The sequence below is a fragment of the Oreochromis aureus genome, linkage group 16, assembly GCF_013358895.1.
Source record: "Oreochromis aureus strain Israel breed Guangdong linkage group 16, ZZ_aureus, whole genome shotgun sequence".
Classification (NCBI taxonomy): Eukaryota; Metazoa; Chordata; class Actinopteri; order Cichliformes; family Cichlidae; genus Oreochromis; species Oreochromis aureus.
Genome location: NC_052957.1, coordinates 21,029,221 through 21,055,027, shown reverse-complemented (window position 1 = coordinate 21,055,027; position 25,807 = coordinate 21,029,221). Strand labels below are relative to the sequence as shown.

Genomic DNA, 25,807 nt, shown 5'->3' with positions numbered 1-25,807 from the left:
TTGTGTACAGCTTTGAGATGCAGTTCATGGATGTCCTGACTGGCAGCAGCTTCATTTCTCAGGATGACAGTGATCTCAAGATCACTGCCAATGGAGTAAAACTGTCCCTGGATAGAAAAACACAGAGAAACACTGACAGAACGCACAACAAAAAGGAAAAGGGCAGCCAACATTTAAAAGAGAGCTTTGGATGTCTTTTAACGATGCCTGGAGAGAATAAATCCTGACCGACATCGCCCCCCAGTGAACGGAGGAGGCATTACCACCTGTGTAGGTATTACGTCTCTGATGTGTCAGAGGGAGTCAGGGCGAGTCTCGACTGCAGACATCGTCGATGCGCGCAGGATGCTCATCAGCATGACAAGAAACCATCGCTTTTCTCTTGAAGGTTAGACATTTGTGTTTGTTTCTCATTCCTCATATTATTATTTCACGGTTTCTGGAGGGCTTTTGCTCCCAGATATGAAAGCTGCCTCAAAGCGAGAGCACCGCCACGCAGCGGGATCACAATAAGACGTGTTTTACAGTCGTAGCAAAAAATAAATAAAATAAAATGTGCAGCTGATTTGTTTTTAATTTAAAACAGTGCTAAATGAGCTGTGGGTCACAACCCGCAGCACCGTGCTGCTGCCTCCCTCAGTGAGCTTCAGCAGACATAATGACGCAATGTTTGTTATTATTTGGTAGTGTCGGTGAATGAGCATATATCCACGCTTAAAGTATGGTGGCAATGGGCCTGTCATTGGCTAAAGCTTCCATAAATAGATTTGTAGTGGGAAGCTTCGGCCTGTTGTTTATTTCCACGCAGGCTGCTTGCTGAATAACACCCAGTTTTCTGCTGAAGCCTGAAAGAGTGTGTATCTGAGATTATGAGGTTATATGTTGCGGTTTTTTTATTATGCACTGGTTGCATCCAGTATCATATTTACTGCTTTATGAAGCCAGAGTCCTCCCTGATGTTCCCAAGGGGCGGGTAAAGGATTAAATTTGATCTTTTGAGTCACTCTTTTCATAACAGAGCAGGCACCGGGTTCTTTGGGAATTCACTTCTGTCTGCCCTTTCTGTCCTGTGCTCATGTGTGTTTGAGAGGAGTATTTTTGATTGAACAAATCATATTTGCCACGTTCTGCCTAGTGTGTTGAGGGAAATCCATGACTTATTCTCCCGAGAATCCATTTGCTTGAAACATAACCTAAAGCAGTTCATCTCGGCTGAGCTTCCTTTATAATTCTCAGTTCTCTGAAGAAGACTTTTTCCTGCTTTCTAAATGTTCTCTTTGGGTTGAAATCATTTGCATATTCTCGTCTTCTTCAATCAGTTTGATCAGAGAGCATTTTACGGCTCAGCTTCCATGATTATAGGTGCATCCATGTGTCCGTGGCTGTGACAGACATTTCCATATGCCAAGTAAGCTGATTGTAGACCAGGCTCAAGGGAGAGCAGCGAGGCACAGGCCAGCTCTGGACTGAATCTGAATCAATAAATGGAAATGAAGAAGAACATTGAGGTTACAGAGGGACAAGGGAAAGGAAGTTGGCTTAAATAACCAAAAGAAAACAAAAGAAAAACACAGGATTGATCACAAAGGGATGAGGAGAAGGAGGAGAAGCTATGGAAGCGCTACAGTGCAGCCGGTGCTGACAGCACCTGCAGGGGGTGAGCCGCCAGCCCAACAAACTGGGACACATTTGTCTCCAAAGCATCCCAGTGGACTCAGGAGCTCCAGAATCTCCGCACTCTTACTACACACCATTTCACCTGTTCCCTGCAGCATGTTCACCATGTTTGCTGCCACACTGTTCAGCTAGAAAACAGAAACAGGGTCTCTTTAGTGTGTAATTGGGGTTAGATGTCACCTTCAGGACAGCAGCTGGATGAGATTTATCCTCTTGCTCAGTTTAGGATGATGATGAAGAATTAGCTGACGCGTTGTCTGACTTCATCCCTCTGGTGCAGGACAGAAACTTGCATTCATTTTGACCATCATCATCTTCTTCAGCTGAACTCCAGCGAAACCAAATTAACATTGCAAGATTGTTGTTGTCATCAGCTTTGGTGGATGTTTGAGATCTTGGAGTGGCCTTTTGTTTAATACACTGTTTCAAGTAGTTTGCTTTCAGATAAAATATGCATAAGACCACATTTACTGACAGCAGCTATACATCGAGGTAAGCTGCTCACACTTTTAACATCAACATAAAACTATGTCAAAGAGAGGAAATCCGCTACTTATACACTGTGGTCATCCCTGAGAGCAGAAGAACCACTCTGTGTTCTTGGGTCATTAATCCAATATATGTTTATTGGTATCAGTATTTATAACAGCTGATAAAGGAACCTTTTTTTTTTAAAGTTAAGAAAAGATGGGAGAAACACCCTTCACCACACTGAGTGTTGATGTTGCATAGTTCATCCACCAGAGGGCACCCTGCAGCTTCTCTGTTGGAAGCGGTTGATCCCAGCAGCCTCAGGCAGAGCATAAACGAGTAAACAAGTAAATAAATACAAATAACAAATGTTAGGTTAATTTGTTTATGTTTTGTGCCTGAACAGAAAATTATATCTGATATATTATATGAGAACATCAGATTTGAAATGACCTAATATTAGTATCGGTCTCTAATTCTCATCAGTATCTACATTGTTTGTTTTTTTATCACACGTTATCTTTTGGCGTTATGATCATCACGTGCTTTCAGCGTGCCAGTGTATGGTTTGTCGTGGTAAATCTAATAGCTTCAGGGATTTTGCTCGGCCAAATTATGAATCCCAAGATTGTTTTTTTCTCTGGAGAAATTATTAAAGATATTTTGCTGAGAAAAAATATTTATCGGTTTCAACTAAGCATTTGCAAATTAATAAATAAGGGCAAAAAACAAGTAAGTTTAAACCTTGCTGTACATACTGCCAATTCCATAAGTGGCTTCATAAAAAAATAAAAAAATAATCAGGCTAAACTCTATAGAGGGCCAGACAAAGAGAACATGTTGAATATTTACAGTGATGTGACTCAGAAAGACCAAACTGAGGCACCGCACAAGTTCATATATGTAGAAATGAAAACGTTTCTAATCAGTTTGCTTTGAGTTGACAATGTCTTTGAAAACTGTAGTTGCTCCTGTGCACTCTTCATTCTTGGGTTTTGCAGGGATCTAAAGAAACAATAACAGTGTTATTAATACGATTAGCACTCATACTCACAATACTTCTACTACTGCTAATAATAATCTGACCATTTTCCTGTTAATATAAAGAATATTTGGTTTTGTAAAATTTCCAGTACCGACTGATATATGAAGTGCAGTTCATAAATCAGTCCAGATGACAAAGCTGTTGACTTACTTTCTCTCATATTGTACGCTGCTCAAACAACTTAAAGGAAGACTTTTTAATCAGAGTACTGCATGAAGTCTATTAACATCTGGGATACTGATCAGGTTATTTAAGTAGCAGAGGGCGTTGTTAATCAGTGTCAGCTGGTTTGGTGTTAATGAAATTAACAACAGGTGCATTAAAGAGGCAACAATGAGACAACATCCAAAACAGGAATGGTTTTACAGGTATACTACTGGAATCTTTCCCCTCCTCCTTATTTCTGACTGGTTTTTCACTGGTTTTTGCATTTGGCTGGGGTCAGTGTCATTACTCATAGCATGAAGTGCTATCTGGACCCCACAGAGGTTGCATAGGTAGTCCACATCAGTATGTTTCCCAGCACAATCTCAAGAACATGGAAGAGATTCTATAAGACAGGCAGTTACTCTAGGAGAGCTAGACAGGGCTGCAGAAAGTCGTTAACCTATCAGCAGGTCTGTTATTTGCTCCTTTGTGGAAGGAGGAACAGCATGAGAACTGCCAAAGCTACAAAGTGATGTCCAACGGGACACAGTGCCTCTGACTAAACAATCACAATCAGACTTCATGAGGGTGATCTGAGTGCCTGACATTCACTAGTGTACCCTGTGCTCACTGCTCAGCACTGTGGAGCCACATTGGTACTTTCCATATAATACTGGCAGATCCACCACTTGTGTGCTGTGCTTTTAACAGATGAGAGAAGGGTCTGGAGAAGCTGTGGACAACATTAATATGCCTGTAACATCGTTCAGCATGAACGGTTTAGTGGTGGTTTAGCGATGGTCTGGGGAGGTATATTCATGGAGCGACGCAGACCTCTAAAGGCTGGGCAACGGCACATGACTGCTATTAGGTATCGGGATAGAGTCGTTGCATCCACTGTAAGACCCTCTGCTGGTGTAGTGGGTGCTGGTTTCCTCCTGCTGCAAACAGTGTCTGGCCTCATGTGGCTAGAATATGCAGCTAGTTCCTGGAGGAAGGTTTTGGTACCATTGACTGGCCCCCATGCTCACCTAACCTAAATCCAGTAGAGCACCTGTGGGACAATATGCTTCAGTCCATCCAACACAGTCAGGTTGCACCTCAGACTGTCCTCGGTGATGCTCTGGTCCAGATTTAGGAGGAGATCCCCCAGGAAACCGTTCATAGTCTCATTAGGAGCATGTCCCAACATTATCATGCATGATTTCAAGCACATGAAGGCCATACAAACTACAGAGACATTCTGAGTTGCTACAAGGAAATTTCATCAAAATGGAAGCAACGCAAAATATTTTCACTTTGATTTCCGGTGTCTTTGAATTCAGCCCTCGGTCAGTTGGTAATTTTGATTTCCATCAAATGATATGGTATCCTTTTACCCAGTCCATGTTAGTAGATATCTAGGCAAGATTTATGTTTCTATTCAGATTTTTTTAAAGCGTTCCTTTAATTTTTTTGAGCATATCTTAAATGATAATCATTAGTTTTTTCGAGTGACGGCATTACCTGGTTGCACACAGCTTTCCCGTAGCGTATGAAAGTGGCAAAGTGCTCGCAGTTAAGAGTAAAAAGGTTATATGGAAGGGATTGATTGAGAAGGGCGTCACGGCGTAGCCTCATATCCTCAGGTGCTGAAGGTGTGAAGGCATGGCGATTGTTACTGACCAACGCATGGGCTCCATGTGGGACATTGACCTCACCAACAGGGACTCTGCGAATCTTGGTTTCTCCAAGGAGAAGGTCCCCACATACTGGCATGATTTTTTGCAGATAAGTACGAACAGTTGTCATTAGTTGCTTCTCATCTTGAAAAAAAAAAAGGAAAAGGAAACAAGAAATGTTAGTGTTAAAATTTGCTTGTTTAATGAATGCAATGAACAGCACTCATGTTTTACTCACCTGCAACCGCAAAATGGATTACATGTCCATCGTCATCATAGACGGCCCAGTGCGAATATCCAAGTGGGTAGGAAAATTCAATCAAGTCTCCAAATTTGGCAGTGGACACGATGTTATCAATCTGTGTTAATAACAGTAAATAATCAGAATACAAGAAGCAAGTAGTGACACATCTCCACTCACTACCACTCCCCATGTACCCAGATAACAGGTTCAGCTACATTACAGAAAGTGGCTGACACATTTGTTTTTTTTAGTATAGGTAATCTGCTTGTCAGAGGTAAAACTGACCCAGTTTCATTAATCATCTGAATACATTTAAGGTTGCAACAATATTATACAACATTTGTATTATTTACCAGACGGGCTGGTTTGAGTATTTCAGAAACTGCTGATCTTCTGGGATTTTTCCATACAGCTATATTTAGTGTTTACATAGATTGGTCCGAAACAGAGAAAATGTCAAGTGAGTGGTGGTTCTCTGGTTCCAGGCAGCGGTCAAAATATTTCGAACTGATAGAAAGGCAACAGTGCCTCAAATACCAGTAGAGGTATGCAGAAGAGCACATCTAAAGGCACAACACGTGGAACCTTAAAGCAGATGGGCTATAGCAGCACAAGACCACGCTGAGTAACACTCCTGTCAGCTAAGAACAAGACACTCACTAAAACTGAAGAATAGAAGATGGGTAAAATGTTGCCTGATTCAATGAGTCTCCATTTTTCCTCCAACACTCGGGTATTAGGGTCAGAATTTTGCATAAACATCATGGAAGCATGGATCTCACCACCTTGTTGAATCTATGCCATGAAGTATTAAAGCAGCTCTGAAGGTAAAAGTGTCCAGTCAGTATAGATAGATAGAAACTTACCTGCTGTTGATAATTCATGGCTGACTCGTGGTTATTTAGGTTAAAATGAGAACTCCTGCAGCTCTCCCAGTCTGGTGTGTTGGTTGCGATGTGTGGGAACCTTTAAACTCAGTGAGAAGACAGACAGCTCATTGGACATTCGACGACTAACTAACAATAAAGTAATAAACAAAGCAATTTCTGTCAAGTCTCCTCCCAGTTCCACTCCCCGTCAAGCCAATGAACAGGTTCAGCTGCATTACATCAAGTGGCTTTTCATAATTGAGCTGATCTAGCTCGAGGCGTGAGGAGTGAAAAGCTACTTAAATAATGGTTTAATTAAATAATGTAATAGGATCCAAAGGAAGTCTTAGTGAAACTTACCACCAAATTCCCACTTCATTTTGTGTGTATGCATTGTAAATTGCTAGTAAACTTTACTTGAGTACATTTGGCAAAATAGTTCTCAGTAGTAAGTAAAATTTTGCCTGTAAAGTAAATTCAGCTCTAGGTTTTCTTTCAGTGTTCATCAGTGCAATTAAAAGCTGAGCCCTCTTACTTTGAGTGAAAATTGCTAAATTGTTAAAAATATTCTGCTCCCCACTTTTCTACTATAGCTATACTATGAGCTGTTGTTTCAAGATGTGACAGACATCAAGGTTTAGACTGCTGGTTGAATTTATAAACATTTTAAAAATATAACTCTGAGGTTCAGAAAATTGAATCCCCACTTTCTGTGTAAAATAGCAGAAATTTGTGGAAAACATGGGAAAAATTCACAGCATCAAATAGCATCTTTTGCCAAAACAGCAGCTGAAAAAGTAAAAATGTAAAGATTTAATAAGTGATTATCATTCATCACTTCTGATCATGATTAAGTCTTTAAATTGGATTGGAAATTGGTTGTTTCAGCACTAGTTTCATCCCCCTATAAGTGAACTGCGTGTATCTGATGACCGTCAGACAGATGAAATGAAGATGATCCTTCACTCCCTGTGGCTTTGCATTAGATCCTCTATTGGTTTCCTAGAGAGCTTCCCACAATGCCCCAGGCAGTGGCGATTACAGCGTGCTAAACGCCAGCCTCCACTGTCAATGACTCCCACCCAGCCTAATGAGGCACAGCATCCATGCTGTAATTGTCATTTGTTTAGGTCTCACGCGAAGGTGCCAAGACAGGGATTAAACCGCCACGGAGAATCACACTGACTGAACTGTATGTGTGTGAAGTTCTAGCGCCGCGTGTGCGTGTCACCAGGAGGCAGCGTTTTCATTTGCACGTGTCGTGTGACGTCAGAGAGGATTCATGTGTAAAAATAGACTTCCATTGCAGAGGTCTTCACACATGAATGGGCAGAAACACTCACACACAGATGTTCTCCCCTCATCAGTGTAGCATCAAATAAACAGCAACACACAGAGACAGATGAACGCATTGTCAGATACGACCCTCGTCTCTGTGTATGAGGAGGAAGTGATCACGCTGAGCAAAGGCAGGTTGTATAGTTGTGTAAGCAAACATATACCAGAGAGGTTAACTGAGTCTGACATCTCACAGGAAATGTTAACATTTACCTCTCACGGGAATTTGAAGCAGCTCAGGCTGGTCATCAGACCACTTGCTGAATCCTTTTCATTTCTCTTAACATTTCACGTTTGCTTCATGCATTTATGACACACAGTATTCCTTACTGAGGCAGATATTTATTGATTGATTTTTGCTTTCATATCTCTTCTTCCCTGGCTTTGCTGAAAGAAGAGTGCTTACTGCAGAAAACAATAGTGCGACAGTGTGTCAGCTCACAGGACAAAAATAGATATAGAAACAGCTTTATATACTTGCACACCAGAAGAGACATGTACTCACTATGGAGTACTGTGTCAGCCCTCTTTTCCAAAATATTTTTCTAGGAAGATGAGAAATGGTGCTGTGATTTATTGAAATATGTGCAGCGTACATGCTTGATCAAAATCAGACAGTATTTTTCTGAATAAATCCCTTTTGACAAGATGCTCTGATGTGATCCTGAACCACGACAGAGCCTCCACCGTGTTTTACAGGTAGCTGTGGACGCTCACTGTTCCTCTGCCTTTTCCTCCTGCTACCACTGAAGGGCAGATGCATCTCTCAGGCCCTGTGTCATTCTTTGCTGGATTTTTTCCTGTTTCTTAAGGACATGACTTTCAGATGCTGTTCATCTGCTGTAGACATTTTTTTAGGCCTGACACTTCTTCACTTTTCTTCCACTCTTCCAGTTGCCTCAGATTTTTTTGAGGCACATTGCACAGACTGCCAAGATATGCCAAGTGTTTGCATAACAAGTGCAAAAATACTTTTTTATGCCTGTCAAACTGTGTTATCTTTGACATTTTTCATAGATTCAACTAAAGAAATGGAAACAAGTTATTTGGGGTTTTCTGCAACAAGCTTCTAGTAACAGAGGATATAATTTAAAATTGTTTCTCTGATAAGTTGTCTGTAATGTGCAGACACAAAACTGGTTCACCTAATGAGTTTAGTGGCTTTTTAATGCTTGAATGATTCATAGGTCAATTTTAAGTAGCTTAACAAACAAAGAAATCTTCCTCTGAAAATTATCAGGTACAAAGACCAGACTGAAAACGAATGACAAATGTCCAAAGAAATAATTTGAAAGGCTTCCTCAAAGCCTGGTGAACAATATTAAAATAAAATCTGGATCCTTGTGAATAAAATATAAAGAAATGAGTGGTGGCGTAAAGAACTTAACTTAAAATACTGACAATGCTCTATTTTTTTAATCATATGTTATTTTTTTGTGGTTTCACTGATTTCTTTAAGCATTTGGCCTGAATAAAAATTGTTTTTCAGACTGAAAGTTAAAGAAAACAGTTAACCCAAACAATAAACTTATTACTAATCATTTAAGAAAATAATTTCCAGATTAACTGATAATAAAAAAATAATCCTTGAATGTAGATCCATGTGTCCAACAGATCTAGATCAGCAGTGGTTTAATCTTTTGTCTCTTTCTGTTAGTTGGCAGAAGATGAAGTCAGGAGGAGAGAGGAGATTGTTAATGTTGCACTGGAACCAGACCTCCTCTGCTGGCACACTTGGCACAGCTTTAGTTTCCTGCTGTAGTGAATAATTTTGGCAGGTGCAGCGTCAGCGCGAAATCAACAAACCCTACGTGCTGTGGCTTTTGTATTGTCAGCCCCAGTGAAATGGTGATTGTTGTATTTGCAGTTAAATTATGAATAAAATGCTCTATCAGAGCGACATAAACGTCATTGTTGCTACGAAAACCTGATTATATAGTGCAAGTATCAGTGTAGAGACCTATCACTTGATTTAGACAAGTGCATCACATCTACAAGTCAGTTTTGTGAATGTGGTTGGAGAGGATGACTCATACTGATTTCCTCATACCTTCATCGTGTTGTCAGATTCATCCCGAGCTTTGTTGCATAAATGATGAGCGCCTTTGTTTAAATGATGTTTAAATATGAAAATTTTGAGTCATTTTTGGTTTTTGTTCCACCAAATATTTGGCCTTTATTAATGAAATGATAGCATTAATGTTTGTTTGGAGTACTGGCACTGCTTAGACACAGGAAACCTGAATTAGGTTCTTTATAATCTGGATTATGCACTGAATTATAAAAAGAAATGGAATTAGCTGGTTGTGGAGTTTTTCTGTTTTGTCTGTATTCTCTGTGACCCACCTGGAGCATTTCTGATTTTCTTTACCTGACTCCCTGTTCTTGTGTTTGTTATTAATTTGCCTAAAACCAGGAAAGCACAAAAAGCATCAGGAGACTGACAACATCGATTCAATGTGCTGCAGTGCTTGTTTTTTTTTTTACATATATTCTACAGCTGTGTGAAGTCTCACTTTATCCTCTCAGAAAATGTTCTCGCTGCCTATATTAGCACGTTAACATGGGGGTAAAAATACTTAGAGCAATGACACGGAGTTGCAAAACCTCTACAGCGCCGTTCGCCTCAGAATGAAGCATCTGTGGAAACATCATCGAGCAAATATTAGTTATTCATCCTTTAACCCTGTGAAAAGAGGAATGTAACCGGATTTTGAGCATGTGTGCTGCAAGCGGCTTCCTTTATGTGACTAACTGCAAGCACATTCCTATTTATCTGAGCTCAGCTGCTGTCGTGATGATGAGTTTGATGTCAGTATCAAAGAGCTGAAGATGTCCAGTCCTGTCTGATTTGCCTTGTTTTCTTTCTTTCTCTCAGGTTCTGCAGTGACAAGAGTGTGACCGCTCAGATCCACACGCACACACTTCGTAAGGAGTCTTACGCATGAGTTTTGACTCTGTGCCTGCTCGACATTGTTCTGCTCTTCAGGCCTTTTTAACTCAAAAACAAAATCCTCAGCCCTGACCTGAATCCACCATGTCTGGGAAGGAGCGCAGCCCCCGCCATCGGCCATGGTCGGTCTACCGGGCCAATACGTTTGATCTCTCTGCTGAGATGATGGGGTTGGCTCTCTCAGGTAACCAAGTAACTGCTACCATGGTAACCTTACTTCATTGATAACAAAACTGCAAAGAGCTTCTGCTCATCTCTGTTTCGCTCTCTTCCCCACAGGCAGCAGTCAGGACCCAGATGAGCCGGTGCTGGAGTTCAGCGTGGGTATGTTCAGGATGTGTTTGTAGATATTGATGCTGCACATTACTGATGCACCAGATTGTTTATTATGCTCTACTAGAATTAATATAGTAGTGTTTAAATTATTTTATTTTGATCGATCCACAAATGCATGAGCATTTGTGCAGCTAATGCTTGATATCAGAGCCCCTGTAGAAGCAAGACTCACCACTCAGCAGCCATCTTGGAGACACCCATAAGCACTTACTTTGGCAGTTAATTGAATTAGTCACAGGACAATAAAAATCCCCACAATGAAGAAATATTGAAACTTTTTTTAAACTCTTAAACCACATATCATCTTCTACTGCTGTCTTTGGATTTTGTCTCTGCTGATGTGCCTTAATCCTCTAAAGCATATTAACAAGTCACAGTGCTGCCATCACTAAACACTCATTTATGCATCACATGTCTGCAAGTCCACAGCTGGTTAACTCTTCTCTGCACTGTTTGGGTGTTTCCACATGATTCGTTTGACATAGGGATACATCATCCTTCAAAGCTACACTAATCTGTCATTAAGATATTGGAGTAAGGTGCTGCTTATCCTCAACTCTGTGCAGCATTTAAGCGTTTTTTAGATCGTCCCACTGCTCAACATAAATTGCTAGATGCAGATGCAGTGAGGCAGACGTAGACGAAAAGCAAACCTTTATTTAGGACGATTTGAGAGGCCAGAATTGCAAAGTCTGCAAGATGTTGAGGAAGCTGAAACCCACAGTTAAGATAACGAGACACAGGTGAACATCATCGTAGACAATGAGACAGGAGAAGAAGTTAAATGAAGTAAAACACTAGAGACAAGTATCAAAATAAAACAGGAAGTGAAAACATAGACACATGAATGAACTTAAAATAGTGGAGTTGACACAGAATGGTACAGGAAAATACTGAAGAGCAGTATTAAACTGAAACTATGAACCAAAGATTTAATACATATGAAAGTCAAGATTAAAAAATGATAAACAAGGAGGAGAACATCTTGCATAAGAACTCTATATCCAAAATACTATCTTCGTTTTTTTGCAGCTGGTTAAGCTCGCTGTTTTCAGTGAACACAGATAAATCTGCTGTACGTGTAAAATCTGCTAGTTAGTGAACATTTAAGGGCATTTGGCAGCTGAAGAGCCAGAAAGTTCCCTAATAAGCAGTAAGAGAGCAAAAAATAAGACAGAGATAATAGTTATAGTTAATAGTTCAGCAGTTTAAAAAAAAAATTGCCTCACTACCATTAACTGGCTAAAACATTTTGAACTATTCTACTTTAAAACATGGTGATTTGACTGCGATGCTGTGTTTTTGTTTTCTTAATTCTAATTCAGTTTGAGAAACACTCATAAACATGATGTGTCCCCTTAACTACTGGCTCCTATTTATTTTTTTATCCACTAAAGAATTACTCAACAGCTGCTGCTTGTCAAGTACTAACTACTCCAGTATACTATATTTAAATCCTCCCATTGCTACAGATTACAGACCATCCCACTGTCAAATCCCCCAGTTTGTAATCGCCTGTGTTTAAATGTCCCTGCAGCCTGCAGTGAGCTGGTGACTCCTGCACTGGACCGTAAGCCGACCAGCTTTGTGGCCGTCAGCTGCACCACTCCACCCCAGGCCTTCTGGACTAAACACGCTCAGACTGAGATCATAGAGGTATGCTACTTTCTACCTCACTGTCACTTCCTGCCTGCGGTTGGATGCTTACACAGCCTTTTCCCCTCCTCTCTCTGTCTTCAGGGCACCAGTAACCCCATCTTCCTGAGCAGTATAGCTTTCTTTCAGGACTCCCTAATCACTCAGCAGACGCAGGTCAAGCTTTCAGTCTACGATGTAAAGGACCGCTCACAGGGCACGGTAACCCCCCCACCCCGCCAAGACAATTTCTTACAAAGTCATAAACTGTCTTTAGAATTTCCATTGCAAAAGTAAATAATGCTCTTCTTTAACAAATCCTTCGTAGTTGACGCTCATCTGGGTAAAACCCTCTAAATCCTTTTGGTTTGCGTGCTCTTATGTGACAGATGTACATGCTCAGCTCTGCCATGTTCTCCGTGAAGGAGCTGCTGCAGGACAAGCACCACAGACTGCACCTGACTCTCAGGTAACAGGCACGCAGAGCACAATGTGACTTTTCCGTGTTATGAACCGCAGGTCGCATTTGGGTTTTTGGGGATGTTGCGCTGACTTGGTTATCGCTTGATTTGTCAGGTCAGCGGAGAACGAGCGTGTGGGCAACATCACTGTCATTGCCTGGCAGATAGAGGAGAAACGCGAGCAGAGAGCTCCTGTCGCAAGATTACAGAGGGGGGATACTGTTAATGGAAGGGTAGGAATTCACAAAAATGACTTTCAAATGAGACTTTGTTGTATAGTTTGTGGCAATATTTGAAATTAAAGTATGAAAATGTATTATTTTTTGTTAATTGATACATTGAGACAATTTCCTGTTTTATTTTTATTTTTTTCCTTATGTCAAAGTACATGAAACATACCAGGAATAACAGCCACGGGCTTGTGAATGTGCTTGAATTCATTAAAACAATATAAAACAATTTTATTGAACTTCCTGCTTTTTCTGACTTTTTTGGTAATGTAAAGGTCAGCAGCACATCCTTCTTATGCAAACATTTTTGTTTATGTGTGCATCAGATGGTTCTGCCTGTGGATGAAAGCCTAACTGAATCCATGGGCATCAAATCCAAGTCGTCCTCTTTGTGTAAAGATCCGCTGCTGAAGGCTGGTGAGCTGTTGCTACTCCGAGTTACGGAAAGTTTCGCAACCAGTAACATGTAGTTTGCTGGCAGTGGCATTGGCAGTGCTCATTCATATTTTTCCTTGTTTTAGTGTTTGGCGGCGTCATGTCACGGACGTACCGTTTTCCCACTACGGATGGTAACCACCTGCGGATTTTGGAGCAGATGGCAGAGAGCGTGCTCTCCCTGCATATTCCTCGACAGTATGTCAAACTGCTGCTGGAGGAGGATGCTGTCAGGTATAATGTGAAAGATGTGTTGATGTTTTTTGAAGTGATGCCAACATCTAATAAATGTGAACCTTTTAAGAAAGCATTCTCTACGTGCTACCATAGACCGTATATAAAAGATAGACGTGGTTCCATATTGGTTTGTGGATTTTGAAGCCTGTGGTTTAGTTTTTACCTTCTTGGATTGCTAAGCTATCAGGTTAAACTAGCATGTTTGGTTGGCACATGCTTTTGGTTTGTACAGTTAGCTTTCACATTTTAAATGCTCCACAACTTCACAAACACGTGTCGGAGCAGAGATTCAAATTAGCTTAGTTGATGCCTAGTAAGCAGATGTTTTGCCATCCATCTATCTGTGTACCCACACATTGATCAGTGAATGATTTTAAGCCAGTTTATTGGTTTCAGTGTCTTTGTTTGCAATGAATCATTTTGTTCATGGACTGAGATGAATCTTGATTGTTTTAGTTTTTCTCCCAATATCCTCAGTCTTAGAGACTATTTCTTTGTTAATGCCTCTTAGCAACTTAAGCAGCTTTTTTCTTTCCTTCTCCCAGCTGATCTCTTTTCTGGTGAGCTGCTGCCTCAAAGCAGCGTTTTCTGCAGCCACCTCCTGGTTTTCCTTCTTGGAGTCTAGAAGGGCTTGTTGCAGGCTGTGCAGCATGCTGTTGGGAGCATGTGCGTGTTGCTGGGCAGCAAAATCAGGCTCATTTGTTTCAAATGACTTAAAAACACAAAGTATACGTGCGACAGGTAAAAATACTGACCCATCTCAATGCTGTAAACACTCAAAAAACATAGGTCACACAACTTTTAGCTGTTTCAGTAAATACAGTCACTCAACACTGAGAACAAATATTAGCAAGCATCTGTATAATATTCACAAAGTTGTGTCATACAAACTGTAGGCATTCAACTAAATGCTGTAGTTGTCATAGCAACCCAGTTTGTTTGCTCTGTGTAAGAAAAACTTAAATATGTACAAGTAAGTTAATGTAAAAAAAAAATTTTTAATGGTCATATTATGTAGCCAGCAGTACCTAAAGCTACCAATTAATGTAGCGGACACAAACATCTGTACGTATAAAATTTAATCATCCACACAAAATTAATTTTGCATTCATGTCTGAAGGCCATAAGTAGTGATTTGGCTTCAGCTTTATGAATTTATATGAATACATTTCTTTTTATCCCCCTTCTTTAAAAATGCAGTAATTTGATACTGCAGTCAAAGCAATGTTTGAAGATCACAGTTTGTTTAGGTCATAAATATTAAGACATGAAACAAAGCTATTTAATACAGACACTTGACTAAAAATCTGATAGATTCCAGTTTGTGCATGTAAACAGGTAGTTTTCGTTTCATCTGATACAGGTTTCCCTTGGGCAGTGTTATTTGAAAACATTGCACACATTTTGCAGATGATACACAGTTATATGTATGTATCATCTATGATATGCAGATAATGCAGAAGCCAGTCGATGCAAATCACTTATTTAACTACAGGCATGTCTTAAAGACATAAAGGCCTCCTGTGATTTTCTTCTACTAAATTCAGACAAGAGTGAGGTGATTGTACTCGACCCTAAAGAGTCTGAAAGATGGCGTCTAACTAGATACTTACTCTGGATGACATTACCCTGACCTCCAGTGACACTGTAAGAAATCCTGAAGTTATTTTTATATATCAGGATTTGCCCTTCAATGCACACATTGCACAAATATGCAGGGCTGCTTTCTTTCACCTATGCAATGCTGCTAAAATTAGAAACCTCCTGTCTCAGAGTGATGCAGAGTACTGACAGGGATGAGAGATCATATTTCTCCTATATTTGCTTCTCTTTGTTGGCTCCTTCTTAAACCGACAATTGAATTTAAAGTCCTTCTCCTCACATACAAGGTCATCCCTTAGTTATGCTGCTGTATCCTCAGACTGCTGCAAGACTCCCCATATGTTAATATGCCACTGCTGTATCCTCTCTTTGTTTCTTTCCCCTCAACCCCAACTGGTGACAGCAGATGGCTTCTACTCCCTGACCCTGGTTTTGTTGGAGGTTTCTTTCTGCTAAAAGGGGATTTGATTGTTGGGGTTTTCTCTCTGGTACTGTAGGATCCGGGGTACTCATGTTTGAGCTTTCAAATAAAGGTGACACAGGTCATTCCATATAAATTAGTCCACGTAAATTGCTAATTACTGTAATTTATTTATTTGTGGTGTTATTTGCTCCTTTAACTTTGCATTCTTAATATAGTAATGCTGTGTTTTTGTTAGATTTGTGAAGCTCTTCTAGATGCATCTTACTTTTTTTTTTTTTTTTTTTTACAACCTTTTTCCCTGTCAAGAAATGAAAATATGCCACTTATGAGGAATCGAACCAAGGATGTACTTTTCACAGATTGTTTCGATTAAATAAAAACTGCTTGAGGGTATAACGCTGCTTAGTATTCCGAACCCCAAAAACAGCAAAGATTAGAGAAAATGGTTTGAAGAGATATCTGCAGGCTTTCCCTTAATGGTTGATTTTAATGTCTGTAACTGCTTAACTGTTATGTTCATTTTCTCGTTCAGTTTATAACTGTAAGCGTCTCCCTGCATCAGCTGGATGCACTGATTGTTACTGCATGTGCAGGGTGTGCGAGCTGGAAGAACTGGGTGAGCTGTCTCCATGCTGGGAGAACCTCAGGAGGCAGATCATTACTCAGTACCAGACCATCATCCTCACCTACCAGGAGACCATAAGTGACCTGCATGAATATAAGGGTTAGTTCTATAATATACATTGTAAAGAGCCATTACACTGATTTTAAATGTCAAAATTAGTCTCGCACAATGTGACAAAAATGTATTGTCTTACAATTGGGGATGTTTCCTGGTGTCAGGAAGTTACCAGCATCAACCCCCTAATAAGATAAATGTTACAACATTGAAAATATAGCCTTTCTGCCATCTTGTACAGCTGTTAGCTCTTTTTAATTATTATTTTCTCCATCTTCCTTACACAGAATCACAAATAACTGCTTTGCTGCTCCACAGGTCCGTCATTTAAGTCTAGCACCTTGAAAGCTGAGAGGAAGTTGGAGTTTATTCCCACTAACCTACATATCCAGAGGATGAGAGTACAGGGAGAGTCTGGTTATGGTACGAATTTGTGCACAAATGTTTAATGCATGCTTTCTATAACTTAATATTAATGTTTTTCATGGATTTCCTTCCTTCTTAATTTTATTTTCTAACCTTTAATCAGACCGGACGTATGACGTAGTAACTATTGGTGCGCCTGCAGCACATCATCAAGGCTTTAAAGGCTGCGGTCTCCGAAAGCTGCTGCACAAGCTCGAAGAAGCCAGGAAACAGTGAGTTGTTTGAAGCAAAGCTTGTGTGAGGATTTGATGGTTGTTTTTCATTTGGAGTTTATAACAAACCTTTTTTTTTATTCATTCAGAACCCATGGAGAGGAGGGGTAAGATTCTCTAAATTCTATTACAAGTTTTAAAAGTGGATAAAACCAAACCACACTCGTTTCCACCTTTTTCTAACCCCTTTTTCTTTTTTGCACACATATCAATGCACACCTGCTGCTCTGCTGGCTCCAGCTCTAAAGCAATGGCATACCAGCCTCAGGATGTTGTTAAAGCAAAGGAGCTGATCGGTCAGATTAACACTCTTAAGACACAAGTGTGTTACTACACTGAACGTCTGTCCCGAGCTGCCAAGGAGCGCTCAGCCAATGCTTTGGAGAGAACTCTGGCCATCCTAACAGAGAAGGTAAGACTGAACTGCAGGGATACTTAATATATACAGTGCTGTGCAAAAGTCTTGAGCCACCATATAATCATATAAATATATAAGACAAAGTGTTGAATGAAGAGTTCAAAGCGTTTGCACCATTCTACTTTGCTAGAAAGTCCATATTTGGTATGACCATGCCTGTCAAACTGCGTTATATTTGGCATTTTGACAAATGTAACAAAAGTAATGGAAAGAAATTATGTGTTTTGTGATTAAATTAAAAGCAGCTTTTCAGTTTTATGTTATATGTAAACACAACACTGGTTCATCCCTTGATTTAGGTTCCTTTTTTGTGCTTGAATGATTAATAGGTCAGTGTTAATGGGCTTAACAACCAAAAACACATTCATCTGAAAACAGTCAGGTACAAGGACTGGACTGAATGTGTCCAAAGAAAAACTTTGAAAGACTTTCAGAAAGCCTGGAGAACTATTTTTGAAGACCAGTTAATAAAAATTGCAACATCAAAATAAAAAGGTCATTAGAGTTAAAGATTCATTAGAATTAAAGGACAATACAGGAAAGGGATCTAAAAACCTGACAAAACAGGAAGTGACTGTAAGAGACACAGAGGCGAGGCCACTGAAACCACAGAGAAATGAAAAAATAATAAATCAATGATGTTGCAGATTACAGGCAGTGCACTAGCAGTATATATCACGACAATGCTGACATCACTGTGACTGGCAGGCAACCTCTGACTCACACAAACACAGACTGACCAGGATGAATAAATAATTCAGTTTCATTTTATTACTTTTAAGAGCCATTTAATAAATGTTAATGTGTTAGTTAATTAGAATAGTTGAAAATGTGTTTTAATCTATACCATTATGCCTGTCCTGTTGTATGGCCATTAAAGATCATTTTGGCAAGTTACTGCTGACTTGCTTTCATGTAATGTCTGTAGTGTAACACTTCTCAGAATAACTTATCCATCTCCGTTTCTCCTGCTCCTGTAGACTCGTCAGCTCGTGACCGTGTGCGACTCCAAGCTGCTGTCCACAGCCATCGTGGCTCTGGCAGCAGCCCGCCCAGAGTTCTCTCAGCAAAGCACCCCGTCGCCATCCTCCTCCTCCCTCTCGCCCTCCTCTCGCTCTCCGTCCCGCTCCCCCTCTCGTCACCCCACCTCACCCTCTCGTGCTACCGCCTCACCCTCTCGCCACACAGCTCCTCTGGAGGGCAGTGAAGGGACTAAAAACAAGCACGCTTCCATGCAGGCAGATTTGCATGAAGAGGAGTGGGTAAGAGAAGAGTCCATCTGCCACTTTTGGTTAATTATTTTTTTATATGCAAGTATGTATGTTCGATTTCATTGATGTTTATTTGTGCAGGAGAAGATTTGGCTAAATGTGGATAAAAGCTTGGAGTGTGTGATCCAGAGAGTGAACAGGCTGCTGCAGCGGGACAAACTCCAGAGCGACAGCAGCTCCGAGGACGTCTTCCTGCTCGCCACTGAAGAGCCGGGTAACACTAAGAAAGGTAAATGCACACAGACAGGAGGGAATTATTTTTGTATGAATCCACGTACTGAGTGAGCTCAGCCATCTAATATGAACAAAGGTACAGGTGTAAACTTTCTGGAGTCACCAGTCATCATCATCATCATCATCATTCTCAACTATCCTGAAGCAGACCCTGGCATGCTGTCTCAGTCCTGTTAATCATCTCTATTGTTTAACGGCTGAAATAAAACTTTAAGATACAAGTACAAGTGGAAATCTGTCCCTATCTAAACATTTTTATGTTCTCTCATTTGCAGAAAGCAGCCCAGAGGTTGAAAAGTCATCCCCAGGTAGGAGCAATGTTTCCTTTACGAACAGTAGGTACATGAAAAAGTATCACAGTGCAAGACCTGGTGATTAAAAAGAGGCAGAGTAGATTAAAAAAAACACACAACTGTAATTAGAAGGAAAAAGATATCACATGTAATGTCACATGTAAGCAGATCTTTAAAAACCCTTATGTTTACCTCCTCAAGAGGAGGCAAAAACACGGTCTCTTCAACATTCTCAGTCTCAACTTTGGAGCAGCCAGGAGGGCTACAGGACCTCAGGCTGCTAGCTGGTTAAATATAATGTTTCTGCTACACAGCCTGGGGCCAGATCTAGACCTGCTTCGAGAGTGATCAGTATTAAATTAAATGATAAAAGCCTGTAGTGAGACTGTGGAGAGATCCAGGATAGCAGCGATGTGATAGTTTCTGCAAAAACCAGCAACATCTGATAGAATCAAACATCACTTTTACGCTGATTTTTGACTGATGCAGGCAAAAAAAACTGTTCTTTTCTCTCTAATTCTTTTGATCTCCCTGCACAAATCATTTTATATTTGCAAATACTGTGGGGTTGTGTGTTTAATCTCTTTTTGCTCTCTCTGTCTAAGTGTATAGCCATTACTTCAGCCAATTAAATCACTTTTCAGAAAGCAAACATCCCATTTCTTCGGGTGTTTTCAGTCTTTCTGTCTTTAAAATGTTGGATTTCTGATAGAAATGTCCTCTCAAATCCCTGCAGGTGAGTGGAGCGACGCCCTGTATCCTCTCCTCACCACACTGACAGATTGCGTGTCTCTGATGAGCGACAAAGCCAAGAAAGCCATGGTGTTTCTGCTGATGCAGGACAGCGCCCCCACCATCGCCATGAGCCTCACCCTGCAGTACCGCCGCGACGTCGTCTTCTGCCAGACGGTCTGCCACTAACTGCTATGACTGTTACATGTACAGTGCATGAAACCCGGGCACATGTAGGCTTGGACGTTTGTCATTACTCAACGATTGTGATGATGCGATGTGTGCCGTTTACAGCTCACCGCTCTGATCTGCGGCTTCATTTTAAAGCTGAGGAACTGCCTCTGTGACTCAGGCTACCTCAGGCAGCTGCACACCATCGGCCTGCTGGTGCAGTACGAGGGCCTGCTCAGCACTTATGGTAACTTTGTTTGTGCATGTATGTGTATATAGAAATATGTAAAATCACAAAACACTGTGTGCATCTTCCACTAATGTCACAGAGGGTGCTTAGTCTGAACAGTAATCCTCATCAAGATCTCCATGAAATTACACAGAAAATATTGTTATTATTATTTTTAGTGAAATTATTTTTAAAGCATTGCACTTCAAATAATAATAGGAATGAAAAATCAATCATTTCTATAGTATAATTTTTTTTAAAGGTAATAGTTGAGTTATGATCTGTTTAGAGGTACAAAAATTCAAAAGCTGCTAAAAAATCAATATAAAACTGGTTACAAAGTTTCCTTTAACAAACTCAGTTTTGTAGTTTTTAAATGTCTTTCAATATTAAAAGTCAATCAGAATTGACTCCCTGTCCATGCCCTCTCTGATGGGGTTAATGATTTTGCTGTTTGTTGTTCTTCCTTTGCACAAAACTAAAGGCGAGGAGCTGGCCATGTTGGAGGACATGAGCGTCGGAGTGATGGACCTGAGAAATGTCACCTTTAAAGTTACCCAGGCAACTTCTGGTTTCAGCCCCGACATGCTGCCGGTGATTACGGGGAACAGGAGCGGCTTTAACGTCAGGGTCCCGATGCCCGGGGCGATGTTTGACATGCTGCCACGAGAGATCCAGAACGGGATGCTGCTGCGAGTTCAGCCCGTCCTGTTCAACGTCGGCATTAATGAACAGCAGACTCTGGCTGAGAAGTGAGTCACTGAGATTAGAGGGCAGGAAAGGTAGAAAGAGATACCCATGCCAAGCTTGATAGGTCAGTCGGAAAAAGGCCAGTGAGCAGCACATTTGGCTTTAAAGCATATTTTTAAACCTGTGGCTGAATGAGGCTTGTTCTCTGCATGGTCACTGCATAAATTTTCTCTCTTGAAAGAAAACATTTAGAAAACATCTAACATTTAAAAACTGGGTTGATACATATGTGCGCTCGTTTTTGTTGATGTTGCATTAAACTTTGAATGGCTGTGCTGGAAGTGAACCTCCTTCAGTCCAGAAAAGCCAGACAGCAGCAGGCTATGTGTTTCTTTTAACTCTTAAATCATGCGTGTGTGCAGGTTTGGAGACACATCGCTGCAAGATGTCATCAACATGGAAAGCATGACTCGCCTCAGCTCGTACTACGACCAGTTTAAAGAGGTCCTTCCAGAAGACTGTGAGTGAAATACATAATTTATTAGTGAGAAAAGTGTATTTCCCCCCTTTTTTTTGTTCTTTGCTCACCACTCGTCCTCTGTCGTCTCCTCAGGTCTCCCTCGCTCTCGCAGTACCACCAGCGTGCCCGAGCTGCTCAAACTGCTGAGCCAGAATGTGAACGCCAAGAAGAACAAGAACGTGGAGATCCTGTGGCAAGCAGCTGAGGTAGACTCATCATTAAGGCCTCTAATTCTAGCCCCTGAAGCGTAAAAGCTCTGTCTCCTTCTTCTAATCTCTTCCTCTGAATCCCCAAAGGTGTGTCGCCGCTTGAACGGAGTGCGTTTTACCAGCTGTAAGAGCGCTAAGGACCGCACAGCCATGTCTGTGACCCTGGAACAGTGTCAGATCCTGCAGCAGGAGCACGCCCTGGCCCCACAGGTCTTCTATCAGGCCTTGGACTGTATGCGCAGGTCAGTATCTACACCTGAAACACACTGGAAAAATAGTAATTTGTCAAAAAGGGGAAAAGAAAAAAAAAAAGTATGACTTCTGTCTCACAGCGAGGGCTGCAGGAGAGAGAACACCATGAAGAATGTGGGATGTCGTAAATATGCCTTTAACGCTCTCCAGCTCAAGGCCTTTCCCAAACAATACCGCCCTCCAGAGGGGACATATGGGAAGGTCGAGACCTAAGCGGACTCTCCTATTTGGCAGAAACCAAAAGAGTGAAAGGGGATGAAGAAGATGGCACCACACAAACAAAAGTACCAACACAAACTGGAACAGCAGCCCTTTGTTCTGTGCTTAGTCACTGTTAAGATAATAAATGTCCAAGTGCCAGTGCTCACTGTAGATCATTTTCTAGCAGACTCCCCTCCCCTCTCAGTAGTATTAGATTCAAACACTTTTCACACACACTTCACAGCCACATTCAGCTTTCTGTGTTACTTTGTAGCCAGTGTGCAGACAGTGTTTGCTGCTGTACCACTTGTAGCATCGGGAAGCGTACAGCCTCTCTGGATTCATTTTAAGGAGACGTGCAAAAGCCCTTAGCGTTTTAGAAACAAAAAGATGTGGCACACAGGTGTATTTGTACTCAGCAAAGCAGCTTTTGTTGACGCTGTCACACCGTCGGTTAAGAAGTGAGACTGCTGATTATCTACAAAACATAAAAAGCATTGAGCCCTTTTCAGACATTGGATTCCCACTGGCTTTACAAAGTGTGTCACTGACCCAAAAGTCATTTTACTTTTCATGTTCATCACATAAATCACTACTTTCAGTTGCTCCCTTATCCCAAAGGGTTCACCACAGCAGGTAGCTCTGGATGTATGATCTGTTTTCTTTCCTGACTCAATCCCAAAGAGGAGTTTGTATCACCAGCTGGATGTGAATCTGAAACATTTTGCTTTGCAAGCACACATGTGTAAACCACTACACTAACAGAGCCTCAGACATACAGTGGGGGGAATAATCATTTGATCCCTTGCTGAATTTTTAAGTTTGCTCACTTACAAAAAAACAAGGAGTCTCTAATTTTTGAGGTACTTTCTTTCTTAATGGAGAGAAATATGAACCAAAATCCAGAAAAAACTCCTAAAAAATTATAAATTGATTTGCATGACAGAGCTTGTTGACCAGTGTGGAGATGCTGCTGTGGTGTTTTAGGTTGTCAACTGAAGTCACTGTTGTGAGCCAAAGCCTAAAACAACTGAAGTCTGCTGATTTCTGGATTCTGTCTTGGCTATTTCTTAGGCAGGAAGCTGTATTCATGCCTGCCTACCATGTTAATATGACTGAATGCTGTTCACAATGTTGAAATTATTTCAAGTTAGCCTGCCGTCACAGCTTTTGGTCACAGAAAAGTGACCAAAATGCTGTTTCAGACAGAATACGTGAGGTTCAGATGTTGCCAGACTGTAAGGAGTGCATGTCTGAATGGGGCTTTAAATTTATGTGCGTATTGATCTGTGCCTCACCACAAAAACAGCATGTGTGGTTTACATCGAGCCAAGCCTAAAGCACTGAGGTACAGTATAAATCCACTACTTAAAACAATTTCCATCTCATAGATTTTTGTCCTCTGTCCTACTTATTTTGGCAAATGACAGGGAATAATGTCGGAACTGATATGAAGGTTTGTTCTTTTTGGTCAACATATAAAGACAAGTTTAAAAGACAAGACAAGAGAAGCTAGCAAGATGTCACGGGATGCTAATGACCTATCTCCTGCTGCTTTAAATCCACTCTAGGCAACACACAGGTCAATAAAATTAATCAGAGCAAGCGTTGTCACTTGATAGAGATGTTTCTCTGGAGATAAGCTGCTCAGCAGAATCTGCAGGAGTTGTTAAAATCAAAGTGCTTATTTTGTTTATTTTCCTTTAGGCAACCGTCAAACACGTGAATATTTTGCACCACATCACTCCAATACAAGCACACTTCTTTGACGAGTACAGCATATATCTGACACGACTCTGACATTTTTATTGAAATTATGTCTTACCTAACTTCTGGTGTTCTTCTGATGCTACGCTGGAAGCATTAAAGGAGAACTTGTGGACAAATGGTGGGCTTCAGAGTGGTCCATCACTTTATTCCACAACTCTAACATGTCTAAGGAAACATTTCTGCAGGATCATATGCAGCGCTATGGTGGTTTGAGAGCCCTTCAAACTTAGGTTTTTATTGATTAAAGCAATGTGTGTGTTTTTTTCTCAGTTCTCTGAAAAATTATGCAGCACTTCTTGATTAGAATCAAAAATCTTATTCATTTTGCCTGCATGAAAAGATCTTCAGCTATATTTTATTGCAGCTGTACACTACTGCAGTTCCGCAGTGATGTATGGGATATATGCAGTTTTGACTATCAATGAGAAGTCGATAAAGGTTTTTAGACTCAAGTGAAATAATGCATATTGCATTATTGTGCTAACGAACACCTCTTTTGTTTTCTGTTTAACAGCTGTTTGCTTAAATTGTATAATGTGCAATACTTGCAGAGAAAGGGGATTTTATTTTGGCTATGTTATTTATGTTCATATGGCTGGTGCTGCCAAATGCTGTTATAGTTTCATCCATTGTTATCGAGTAAGTTATGACTTTGATCTGATCAGTTGTATGTGCACACAGGATGAACGGGTTGCCTAGCAGCGACCTGCACGCCACAGAGGTATGAACTGAAGCTGGATAATGAATAAAGGCTTGTCAACGGCAAAGTGGTGTGTCTGTGAATTATGCATTATGGTAATTTATGGTATGGTGGCATGTTGGCGCAGTGGTTAGCACTGTTGCCTGCTCCCTGTGCCTGGGTGGGTTCTTTCTTGGTACTCTGGATTCCTCCCACAGTCAAAAGACATCCATTAAAATTGATAGAAAACTCATATGAAGAAAAAGAGGTATTTTGCTTTGACCAGCCTACATCAGTTTACTTCAAACAGCCAGCCAAATTTACTGTATGAAGCACCCTGGTTTCACCTAAGCAAAAACAAAGGACACGGTAACTAAGCTAATTTGGGACACTGGGGTAAAACAGGCACTTAAACAGGGAACAGTGGAGATAGTACTAAGTAAAATGAATGTAAAAGCATTGCAGGTGGGACAAGAGTCACAATGGGGCAAAGAAAAGCAACTGGATGAGACAGAAAGGAAGAAATCTCATTCTCAAGGCTCTGATTAGGTCAAATGATGATAACTGCTGCTGCAGTAAATGTAAGAAATCTGGCATCATGAATAAATACAAAATTACAGAGTTCTGGTAGCTCACTGCTGAGATGTAATCTACATCATTCATAGTAAATGTCCTTTTTTTCCTTCACATAGATCCATTGTACAAAAAAAGAAATTTCTATTTTAAACAGTGAAAAACACTGGAATTTTTCTGTTTTAATATTTTATTCATTACTTAATTACTATGGTGTGGTATGAATAGCCAATGAGAGAGATGTTTCTCAGCAAGAAAAGCTGTAAAAAAAAATAGTTACAGTTAGACATGAAAAATCTATGCCCTCCTTCACATTTTCCAAAGCTGTCTGGCAGACCAGATTGAACTCTCTGCTGAGCCAGAATAAATTAAATAAATACATAATTTAATCATTTAATTTGTCACTAATTAAATAAAATTTGAACTAAATAAAAAGATAAACTGGGAACCTCCTATCCCCGTGCTGCAGATTGCATTCTGGAG

The 25,807-nt window shown here is 40.6% G+C and overlaps 2 protein-coding genes across 2 annotated transcripts; one reads left to right on the top strand and one right to left on the bottom strand.

The window, feature by feature from the left end:
- The first annotated feature begins 283 nt into the window (after positions 1 to 283).
- inpp4aa (inositol polyphosphate-4-phosphatase type I Aa) lies at positions 284 to 24,830 on the top strand. The gene is made up of 24 exons (XM_031734468.2): positions 284 to 388; positions 10,331 to 10,589; positions 10,685 to 10,729; positions 12,279 to 12,397; positions 12,482 to 12,598; positions 12,766 to 12,845; positions 12,953 to 13,070; positions 13,394 to 13,484; positions 13,589 to 13,736; positions 16,359 to 16,489; positions 16,763 to 16,867; positions 16,974 to 17,082; positions 17,172 to 17,189; positions 17,323 to 17,494; positions 18,481 to 18,762; positions 18,853 to 19,000; positions 19,281 to 19,313; positions 20,035 to 20,207; positions 20,325 to 20,448; positions 20,915 to 21,182; positions 21,543 to 21,640; positions 21,734 to 21,846; positions 21,937 to 22,091; positions 22,182 to 24,830. Exons 2-24 carry the CDS (start codon positions 10,490 to 10,492, stop codon positions 22,312 to 22,314), a joined length of 2,880 nt encoding a protein of 959 aa, XP_031590328.2. The 5' UTR covers positions 284 to 388; positions 10,331 to 10,489; the 3' UTR covers positions 22,315 to 24,830.
- On the bottom strand, positions 2,283 to 6,247 carry LOC116316157 (phospholipase A and acyltransferase 2-like). Its single transcript, XM_031734664.2, has 4 exons — positions 6,112 to 6,247; positions 5,240 to 5,360; positions 4,847 to 5,145; positions 2,283 to 3,153 (listed from the first exon to the last, which is right to left on the bottom strand). Exons 1-4 carry the CDS (start codon positions 6,127 to 6,129, stop codon positions 3,070 to 3,072), a joined length of 522 nt encoding a protein of 173 aa, XP_031590524.1. The 5' UTR covers positions 6,130 to 6,247; the 3' UTR covers positions 2,283 to 3,069.
- Positions 24,831 to 25,807: the final 977 nt, after the last annotated feature.